We start from the raw sequence: 11727 nt of genomic DNA, 5'->3' as shown, positions 1-11727 counted from the left end.
TCTCCAGTGACTCCAGGGTAGGGAAGGTGACACTAGCCTTGCCTCTCAGTGTGTGGGACTTTTTATTATTGAGTTGAGGTGGAGGCTCAGCTTCCTGCTGAACTCCAGTGCCATCAGGGCTGCAAAGATGACACTAGCTCTGCCTCACACTGTCTTGGTAAGTCTTTTTCATCCTGGGTGGGTGTGGGGGCTCAGGTTGCCTCTGGACCCCATTGATACTACATTGTCAAGGGAACTGTAAAATTATTTCTTTTTGTCAGGCAGGGGATGGGGAACAGCTTCCTACTTTGTCTGTTGCTACCACTCCAAAGTGAAAATCATAATGCCTACTTTTGCCAGATGGGAAATAGAAGATGAGCTCCTTCATTGGTGCCAGTAATACCAGCAGGCAAGAACATCAAAGCACGGCTGCTTCTGTTCAGTGGATACGAAGTAGATAATCTGCTCCCCAATGGACTCCACTGAAACCCTCCTTGTATTTCATTGGAGTTGGGTGGGTATTGCCAGCAAGGTTTTCTGCTGTTAGGCCATTCTTTTCCAATCCTTTGGTTGGGAGAGCAGGCTTCTTGTTTTGTTTTGTCTGTGCCTATTAGTGGTCCTGATTGGAGGCTTCCGCAGCACTCTCTCCAGAGCATATGCGAAGAAAATGAAGACCCAAGGAACTCATCATTGTGTTATTCCCCAGTAAGTGCATCTTCTTTTCACCTTTCAGATTCTTCCTATGCTTGCTTGTTGTGTTATATCCAGGGTCCAGGGTTTTAGTTGGAACAGGGCAGACATGGTAATGCTGAGGCTTCTCCAACTTGGCTAGAACCAGATTTTAATTGTCTTAAAGTTAGAATTTGTGTGTGTGTGTGTGTGTATTTTATTCCTTTTTAAATCCTTGAATCTTCTGGTGATTAGGTTGGAGAGAATTAGCATGCCACCTGGGGGAAAAAACTGTCATTTCCACAAGTAAAACAATAGTCCTCCCATGTGACAACTTCATTTGATTATCCTAACAAATAATGAACTGGAGGCACAGATATAATGAGTGTTAATAGGGTCTCATTTGTGATTATCAACATAGTAAAACTGTTTCACAGCCTATTAAAGTCCTACTATTCTTCTATAAGTAAATGGGAGTCTGTGGATAGAATTATGCTATATAATATAATGGCTTTAAAACTGAATCATGGTCAAAGGTTAACCCAACAAGTTTGGGGGAAAGATCTCAGGAACTAACTCCATCACTGTGGAGATGAGCACAATTTTCCAAATACGTTGATGCCTTTGAGAGAACCTGATGTCCCATGGCCCCAGTTCACTGAGTTCCCGGAGTGCCACCGACCAGACACGAATGGCCTAGTTCTAAAACTCATGAGGTCCTGCGCTAAAGATGTATAAAGACTAGTGTACTAGTTTTCTGTTGTTGCATAACAAACTACCACAAATTTAGGGGCTTAAAACAACACTCATTTATTAACAAAGAGCTCCCAGTTTGGGTGGATTCTCTGCTCAGGGTATCAGAAGACTGAAATCAAAGTGTTATCCAGGTGGGTTTTTTGTCTGCAGGCTCTATGGAGAAGTCTGCATCCAAGCTCATTCAGGTTGCTAGAATTCAGTTCCTCACAGTTTTAGGGATGGGGTCTATTTCTTTGCTGGGTGTTAGCCAAGGTCCAATCATGGCATCTTATAACTATCTGCACTCCATCTCATGGGTTTTCTTCTGTCTTCAAGCAAGCAGTGATGTGTCAGGTCTTCTTGTGCTTCAAATCTTTTTGACTTTCTCTTCTGTAACAGCCAGAGCAAGGTTTGTGTTTAGAATTCCTCCTCCCACAGCAAATCTTCATGAATCTTTTATCGACAGAGTCTACATTCAGGTCCTTCTGGGAACTCTCAGAGGGACCTTCGTGGTGAGACGTTCTAGTCAGTCACCACATGGTGTTCACATCTTGATCTTTTTCCTCTTCTTGGGTCCAGCAGTGTCCTCCTGCTTGTGTACACTCACAGGTCCCATAATCCTCCTCAGGTCGCCACCACTTTCACCTGGTAAGGCTGAAAATTCCACCAGTGCCAAAGCAGGAGATTCTTTGAGGTGCTCCATGATGAGGGATGGGATGGGGAGAGATGGTCATCTTCTCATCTTTTGTTTACGTGCTTTAAAGTAATGTTAATATTTCAAAGCTTTTAGTGGTGCAGTGTTTTCTTTTGCTTTTTTACATATGATTCTTTGTCCCTTCCTCCATGGGTCTCAGGCATCAACCAACAGCCCTGGGCTAGGTGAAGAATCTAATGATCAACCACCAGCATCTCATCCAGACAAGATTTCTGCTAGGGTATCTAAGCTTTGGTGTCACTTTGACACATGACCAGTAACTTCATGAAGGCATTCAGTGTTGCCCCCAAATTCTAACATGTTCTCTAGTCTGGTGATGCTCCCATGGTATTTTTTTAAAATATTTCACAGCTTTTCTTCCTGCAAACCTCCAAAACCTCCAGTGCTCTCTCTTTGGTCGAGGTCCTTCTTCCTACTGAGACTGAGAAAACAGAAACAATCAGAAGGGATCTTCCATATTTCCTCCACACCTGTCCACCTGCATGCTGTGTGTGTCTATGCCCTTGCCTTCTCTCCTGATGCCATAGGCATGCTCACTGCCCATGCCCCTTTCACACCAAACCCTCCCCCTTGCACTAGAATCTATCTACCATCTTCTACACATGGATATACCTCTAGACATTGACCAATGCCCCCTCACGCACTGAGAATTTCTCCTCACTATTATTTTGTAATTTTTGCTTATTGAATATAAATATATAATACCTATTTTTTTTACCATATATTCTCCTCAAGCCACTCTATTTCTCTTTTCCAATTTATATCAATATTTACAGTTTTCAATTCTTCTCCTCCAATTCTATATAGAACTCATACAAGCCATCTTCCCCTTCTACCAACTTTGCCATGGTCAGTCATCATTGGCCTCTTCCTAGATCCAAAGTTTAATTCTTAGCCTTCATCTTAATTTAATATTGGAGTAATCATTGGCCTTGTTCATCCCCACTCTTGTCTAGTTCTAAATCTGTCTTCATTTGGCTTCTAGAACACCACATTCTCTCATTTACCCTCCTACCTCAGGAACCATTCCTTTGCAGATTCCTTTGATAGTTTGATTTTATTCTGCTTTGTTTTTCTTTTCTAAACTTATTTCAGAGGGAAGTTTATATAGTCTGATGACTTTAAATAACATCACTGTGCTGATGGCTCATGAGTTTATATATCCAGCCTGGACCCACACTCCTGATCTACAGTCTGGGATGTCCAGTTGCCTGTGGGGTCACTTAGCCTTTGTACCTGGGAGTCATTTGGAATCACTATTCTCCCATTCTTCTGCTTTGCAATCTTCTCCCTCTCCAATCTTTCTGTTTTTCAGTTAATGGCAACCACATCATACCAGTAGCTTAGGAAAGTGTTCTTGCTGTCATCCCTGTTGTCTCTCTTTCACTTAAACCCATATGTCATATATCCACCAGTGCTGGGGCCCTAAATTATCCTTTTATCTGGTATCTGTGAGGCCTCACTGCCTGTCCACCACTGCTCTCACCCCAATAACATCATCTTTTGCTGTAGTTTTTATTGTCCTTTTCTATCTCAGATGGCCTCTGCTGCCTTAGTCCTTGCCCATCCACATTTTATTCTCAGAAACCAGAAGAGGGTCTTGCCTTCAAGACAGTGCAAGCCACCCCTCAGTTCAAACACCTAAGATGGTTTCAGGTGGCACAGCAAAGCCCAGATTCTTCCCCAGGGCTAACAGATCCCTCCTGCCACTCCCAGTGCACCTCTCTGACCTCATCCCTGTCTTACCTGCCTTGTTGGTTTTGCTGTTATGCTTTTCCCTGAACATGCCAGCGTCTTGCCTCAGTTCCCCTCTATCTGCTGTTCACTCTGTCGTCAGGGTTTTGTAGACATGGCCCAGGCTTGGCTTCCTCTTTGCTGGAGATACAATATGACAATGGTGTCAGAACTTCTCTGACCTCCCTATGAAAACAAAAATCCTACTGCTCTCCTCCATACTTTGCAGAGTTTATTCTCCTCCATGCTTTATTTAAAAATATATTTTGAAATAATTTTAGATTTAAGGAAGAATTCCAGAGACTGCACAGAATTTCCACATGTCCTTTTCTTAACTTCCCCTAAGGTTTACATATTATTTAACTATAATACATTTAACAAAACTAAAAAAAAAATAAATAACATTGCTATGATACTATTAAATATATTGTATAATTCATTAGAATTTTACCATTTTCCCATTCCTATTTTTGTCTGTTCCAGGATCCAGTACTAGATACAGTGTTGTGTTTAGTCATTATGATTCTGTAGTCTTCCCAAATCTTGACAGTTTCTCACTTTTTCCTTGTTTTTCATGACCTTGACACTTTTTATGAATAAAGATTATATATTTATAGAATTCCCCTAGTTTATGCTTCTCTGTATAGTTTGGGGGTATGGATTTGTGGGGAGAATAACACAAAGGTGAAGCAACCTTTTCCTCACATCATACGGGGGCAAGATATCACTGCTGACATTAACCACGATCACCTGGTTAAGGTGGAGTCTGCCACGTTTCTCCAGTGTGAACTTACTATCTTTCCCTTTCCACACTGTGTATGTTATAATTGCATCAGACTAACCACAGCAGGTAGTAAATATGTGGTTAAATATATATTGAGGTTTTACAAATCTCTTGTTTTCAGGTTTCACCCAATAATATCGATCCGACTTTGGATCTTGCCTGCAGTGACTACTGCTGTGGTGTTCTAATAGTGATTTTCTATTTCCCCATGTTTTCTACATAAATTATTGGAAACTCTTCCATAGGAAAGATGATTCCTCTCTCCCATTTATTTATTCATCATATTATTTTTATTAGTATGACTCATGTATATTTATATTTCACTCTGAATTATAACCCCCCAATATAACACTATTTCTTGTTGTTGCTCAGATAGTGCTAGCTTTGGCAATTGGTAGCTTGTTCAAGTAAGCTCCATGCCTCTTTGACGTGCCCTCTTGTTTTGTTCTTGGACACATTTTTAAATTTGTTTTTGGCACCACAGGATGCTCCAGGATCATCTGGTATTTTCATTGGCCTGGTCCTAGAATCAATCATTTCTCCAAAGACCTGATTCCTTATAGTTGAAAATGTTATTTAGAATCCAAGAAATAAAAACAACTAATAAAATGAAAGATAAAAAAATAGAAACGAAGATTTATTTTCATTGCTTCTTGGCAGTCAGAACTAGAAAATCTGTGTGTGTATGAACCCATGGTTATACTTATATCTCTATGTAATCTGTATATTCATCTCTTTATATACTGATATCTCCTAACTTCATCCAGCACCACAGGATTTTTGCACTTTCAATGTGGTGAAGTTGAACACTATAAGTGAGAGATTGAAGAAAGCACAAGAAAGGTATTGTAGAAAAATTCAAACAAGTCAATATATTTTTACAGGTTAGTTAATTGTGAAATGCACTTACTTTATTTCACTGCACATTATATTTTTGATGTGTACATTGTGTGTGTTTCCTCTGTTTCCATTACAGCAATTGGATTTGTAGATTTCTAGAAGGAAGGTTGCCTCTGTTGCTCCCTTTAGCTTTTTTAGTTTCTGTCATCATTATAACTAAATGGATCTTTGAGAAGGCTGATACTCCTTAAAGAATCATTTGATTATTTAGGCCAGTTAGCATAAAAGAAGACTATTAGGAAAAGAAAAGATTGTGATTTAGAAATTGTACCATATTCTTGAATTGTATTTCTGTTAAATTGTTCAAATTTTAAAATTTTAAATTACACCTATTTTTCTTTGGACTATCAGATCACATAAGTAGTAATTGAGGAATGATTCAATTCTTTATAAGCCAGATGAAATTATCAATTTAGTTGACAATTGATGTTAAATGTTTTAAACCTCAGCTTCTTTTGTCACATATTTAAAATTGCTCTCTGAGGTTGGGTGTAGTGGCTCATGCCTCCCAGGGTGGTTGAGGTGGGAGGATCACTTGAGGCCAAGAGTTTGATACCAGCCTGGGCATCATAATGAGACCTGATCTCTACAAAAAGTAATAAAATGTGCCAGGCATGGTGGTGCACACCTGCAGTCCCAGCTACTCAGGAGGTAGAGGCAGGAGGATAGGTTGAGCACAGGAATTTGAGGCTGCAGTGAACTATGATTGGGCCACTGCACTCCAATCTGGGTGACAGGAGACATTGTCTCGAAAATTTAAGATAAAATAAAATAAAATAAAATGGCTGTCTGATTGAAAAGTGAAGGAAACAAATATGCAAGAATTGTTCAGGTTGTCACTGCTAAAAATGTATCCTTTTAATTTGATTCAGGCACAAGCAGCATCTGAAGAATACAGAGAACTTCACTTAGAAGTCAGATGGAACTCAGAATGAAAGATCTTGAATCTGAAGTCTCCAACAGGAAAACTTCTTGAGAAGACTTTCATTATATTGAATTGGGAAAATACAAGCACCTCTATCAATTAGAATTGGAAGCTAGAAAATACTTGTCAAACAAAATTAAAAAGTAAGTCAAAGTATGGAATAGAAAATAAATTTAGTTCATTAATTTGCCTTGAAAACATGCTTTTTAGTGAGACAGGTTTATGACATTAGTGGGACGTGAAAGCTAAGTACATACTATAATTTTAATGGTAGTCCAGAACAGTTTACATCTCTCCATATTTTTTGTTTTATTATGACTTTCTTTCCCCTTAATATTCTCATGTCATTAACCTGACCTAATAGGCTTTCAGCTAAATATTTTTGAAGTCTTATAATTTAGACCACGATGCTCTTATAAAATTGCTTGTTACCAGTCCCTAAATGGAAATATTAATGAGTTTAACTACTTTTTGAAAGATTACAAAGTAAACCAAAAGAGTCAATTACTGCAACTACTCTTGGTTGTTTCTGGCACTCAGTACATTAACTTCTTTATACTGCCTTACTAAATACAATAATATCTACCTTTTCTTAGTGATAAGCATTTTACTGTATGTATCTAAGAAATACAATGTTGTGTTTTGATCTACTTACACATAGTGAATGGCAATTATAGTCAAGCAAATAACATATTTCCAATAGGTTAGTAATGTTTCACTTACTAACCCTTTAAATACAAGTATTTCTAATGACACCCTCAAGAATCTTATAAATAGACCCATTCCAGAAGGCAGCAAGTGTTACCTGTTAAGCCTCACATTATTGTCAGAGATTTCTCTCTACTCCTTACTTTATTTGAATTACTATTTTTAGACATTACTCTAGGAATGCTTATACTTCTTTAGAACAATTGCAAAACTATAACTGCACAGAGTAGGCATGCTGTGACACATTTTCCGAGTTAAAACACTATTTAGTGGGAAATTCCATTTACTCTCAAGGTCACTTTTTAAAAAATATAATCATTGAGGAATCATTTCGGAAAAAAATGAACTACTAAGCTTTGTCTTTTGCAGTCTACACAGAACTACTGAGAGACTAGCAGCATTCAGTAGCAATCTTTTTGTGGAGACAGGAGACCAGAACTTTCTTTACCACTCATGGACAGTCCTATAGTCACGTCCTGGTGGCAATCTTAATAATGGTTTAGGTCTTCACAGAGAATTTACTTCAAAAGGATACTCAACGTTCTCTCTTTCCTGCCCATGGACTTCACATACCAGCATGAAGAACAACTTGAGTGAGGTTAGTTATATTATCTTCTTTCCTTTGGGTTTCCAATTTCTGATATAATACTTGTTTTTATTTGGTGAAATACTGAGTTGTTTAAAGGACCTATGCATGCTAAGCAAAGGTTATAATTCTCTGTGTTAATAAAGAGAGGAAAGGGAAATTTTTCCATTTTCTTAAAGTCCCTGCAGCTCCCATTTTCAAGAGTTACCTATGTAGTAATATTAATGCTATTCAATATATGTAATGAAAATGACACTTTTTAAATTTCTTTAAAAGCTGCATTTAAGTTAAATTTTAGAGATTGAATCTTATTGCGTAATAACAGAAAGTATATTGAGAGGTGCTTTGGCTTCCTTCTAATTGATTTTAGTTTGACTGTGGTTGTGATTCATAACACTTTTAAGGTTTTCCTCTACCACATCAAATTTTCCGCCCTCAATCATAAGGGAATGATTGGCATCCAAACACTTAACCACATCTGGATGTTTATTATTTATAACAATCCAAGATAAATAAGTTTTATGAATTAAATAAACCTGTAGAACTACAAAGATTAACTTCTTTTTTTAAATTAAAAGATTTTTCTTTTTCTTACACATAAGTAGTAATACATCTTTAATTCCCATGGAAATTACAGTATTTTTATCTCAATTCTGTAAAATGTGCCTGTTGATGGGCAATTGCACAGCACTTTTTAAACAGTGAAATCAAGCAAACATCTGAATTTTTTAAATGGCATTCACTTCTGTCTCTCTGTGTTGGTATGATTTGAATGATTGTGACTATGATTGCAAAGACCATCAGGAGTCTTTAAACACCAATGATGACCAAACAAAATCAATTATATTCTTCCTACCCAGAACTCCATGGAATGCCAAACATGGTGCCCATGTCCCCTGAAGATGTAAGAAGAGCATCCCAATCCAGAATTTGATTTCACGAAAGAATCTATTTCTGGAAAATCTCAAAATGAATCCAACAATGAAAAGCTATGGTAATTGTAGAGCTGTTTAGGAAAAAAAAATAGTTCAAGTATACTTGACCCAGTTTAAGATATTTGTCCAATGTTTCACCATTTTTGACTAGGGGGAGAATTTTAAAGGCTCAGCACGGTAGTGCATACGGCAGTGCCAGCTACTTGGGAGGCTTAAGCAGGAGGATAGAGGGACAATATCTTTTATATAAAAGATTTAAATAAGAAACTTCTAGATGAGAACATTTACAATATAGTTTGAAATGTTTTCACACATTTCATAAACAAGTAGATAATTGCATCTACAAGTAGTCAGATGTTTCAAAAACTTGGTACTAATTTCTGAAAATAAATCAAAGTAACAATTAAAGAACTACATATTTTTTGCCTTATTCTAATTCTAGAAAATCATGAATCAAAGAAACTAGGTTTGAAAACTGGCTGTAATGCATATTTATCCTTTTTTCAAGCAAATTGTATAAACTCTTTGTGTTCATATGAAAAAACGTTAGTCATAATACAGACAGCAAAATATTTTTACTTAATCTCTGTCACAATATTCACATGACATTATGATAGTGCCACTTTCCTCATGTGTGTATTTAAGATTTTGAGCTAAAAAGTTAGCAGCATAAAGCGTATTTTAAAATTTTAATTTTCTAGAAGTGGACTATAGCAACTTAATTTTAAGGAAAAATCCATCAAAGTGAGAAGAACTCATCATACTTTTATATAAAAGGCAGGATTTTTCTGAGAATTACAAAGTAACACATTCATGTGAAAATGTTACTTGAATTCTCCACCCTTTGTACTAATAAGAGAAAATGTCACCCTTTTGAAATGATGTATATTCAATAGACCAATATTAATTGTGCTTTTTATTAGATTAATGTAAGTAGCATCACACATATATATTCTCTATTGTCTGCATGTAAATAAATAGGAATTTTATTTTATTTCTATGAGTATTTTTCTATTTAAGCACTTCTCAAGTGAAGTTTAGTCTTGACAATAGTCTCATGAAAATATATCTGATTTACCTAAATATTATAAATAGTATTTGACTTATTTGAGATGCGGCAGGAATATTATGAAGAAATAACTATAGAATTGGAAGAAGGTATCTTGTCAAATTTTATGAATTAAATTGAGATTAACAAAATGATTTCTGAGATCAACTGTAAAAAACAAGTGGCTTTCCTCTCCATTGTTTGGTTAATAGATACTACATTAAATATTTCCTGATCCACACATGTAATTAAAGATGTGAAAACACTAGCATTCATACTGAAGAGTATACTTGTGCCTCATGATTGCATCATCATGTTTCATAGCTTTTTACAAATCTCATGAAGTGTATGTAACTTTTTTTTTCTGGCTCTACACTTTATTTACTCCTGCCATCCCCATGAATCTGTCAGTGTGTCAGCCAGCACACTGGAACTATTCTCAGAAAACCAATGCATCATCAACTTTCTACCTTTAGGTTAGCAACTTCAGGCCAAAAAACCCCAGATTCACTAGCAACATTTAGCCAAGCACTTGCAGTTCACATGCAGTCACCTGACGGGTGACATTGTAAATGAGTCATTCACTATATCATTGGTGTACTTTTGCCCTCAGAAAAAGTTCCATATTTCTTAGCATGGGAGAAAGCACCCATATTAATGTGGTTCTTGTTAGTTTATTCAGCCTTATCTCTTACCACGTACCTACTCTGCCCCTTTGCCGTAGCATCTCACTAAACTCCACTACTTAGAATTCTACAGCATTCCTCCTCACGTCCAGCACTTTGCATTTGCTGCTGCCCTCTATCTGGCACACATTTTCCTCGTCTCTCAGCTATCAGCTTCCATATCACTGCATCACAAAGTTTATAGTGTTGGAGAGAAGACTTAGTCATATGGCCCTTCTGTGTGTTCCAATTGTGCCTTCTTTTAAACTTGTTATAGTCTCTATGACTCTGCATGGAAATTGCCTATTTGTCTGTTTTCTTTTTCATAGTATACTATATGATTATTGAGGTCAATGATGTGGCTGTATCATCCTTACCTTGTATACCAGTGCTTGTCATAGTACCTTAGCACATGGTTGTTGAGTAAGTGAATGAAGACTCAGAAAAGCAGAAACTCTGATACCTAACCACAATGACAATTAATTCAATGTGCAACTACAGGCAAATTATATTTAATAATAATTTTATATTACATTTGTGCATACATATTTTTTTGCTATTAACACGCTGATAAACTTCTTGACTGTTTTTTACTCACCTTCACTTAGTTCCAATGAAATCTGTTAGGTAAAGAATACTCTGTCTTTCCTTTCCAGGTGCTGCTGGATACTCTCCTGTGGAAGAGCTTCCTCTCTAGATTCACTGATGAGTCAAATCTAAATGAAGACATTCTTTAGAAAGCATCATGGAAATATGTGCCAATTTTTAAAAAAAATGTATACAATGTGAAAGACTTTTAAGTAGATCTTGCAAATGAAAGCCAGTTTTACATCCTTGGACTGCCAAAATGTCAGCTGTTTATAATTTTAATTTTAAGCACTGATTTATATGACTCTTTCTTCTTGGAGAAATAAAATTTGCCTAAGGCTTTTCACTTTTTCTGATCATTCATTCCTTCATTTGTTTATTTCTGATTAACTTTTGGAAACAGTCTCAAAGTTAGAGAGAAGTTTCAAGTTCCAAATGCTTACACAGAACATATCTAGGCTCAATCAGAAAGAAATAGGATTCCTGACCAGACCAATATCAAGCACAGAAATTGAAGCAGCAATTAAAAGTCTTCCACCAACAACAAAACAAAATGTCCCAGACCAGATGGATTCAACCTGAATTTTACCAAAGTTACAAAGAAGAACTCATGCCTATACTGCAGAAATTATTCAACAACATTGAGAAGGATGATATCCTCCCCACCTCATTCTGTGAAGCCAATATCACCTTGATGCCAAAGCCAGGAAAAGATGTAGCAAAAAAAAAGAAAACTACAGATGAAAATCTCTTGTG

General features: G+C 36.8%; 1 protein-coding gene and 1 long non-coding RNA gene across 2 annotated transcripts in view; both read left to right on the top strand.

Annotated features, from left to right (window-relative positions):
- Nucleotides 1-359, top strand: part of LOC123637395 (ankyrin repeat domain-containing protein 26-like) — a 35123-nt gene extending 34764 nt beyond the window's left edge. Inside the window, exon 11 of the mRNA XM_045550584.1 lies at nucleotides 340-359. Coding sequence (XP_045406540.1) covers nucleotides 340-350 — 11 coding nt within the window. The 3' untranslated portion in view covers nucleotides 351-359. The remainder of the gene's footprint in view (nucleotides 1-339) is intronic.
- Nucleotides 360-396: 37 nt separating this feature from the next.
- On the top strand, nucleotides 397-11118 carry LOC123637396. Its single transcript, XR_006734837.1, has 6 exons — nucleotides 397-493; nucleotides 594-684; nucleotides 5384-5459; nucleotides 6389-6584; nucleotides 7519-7747; nucleotides 11040-11118. It is a non-coding gene; the product is annotated as an uncharacterized LOC123637396 (long non-coding RNA).
- Nucleotides 11119-11727: the final 609 nt, after the last annotated feature.

The sequence above is a fragment of the Lemur catta genome, chromosome 4 (genome assembly GCF_020740605.2).
Source record: "Lemur catta isolate mLemCat1 chromosome 4, mLemCat1.pri, whole genome shotgun sequence".
Taxonomy (NCBI): Eukaryota; Metazoa; Chordata; class Mammalia; order Primates; family Lemuridae; genus Lemur; species Lemur catta.
This window is presented reverse-complemented; position numbering and strand designations above follow the sequence as displayed.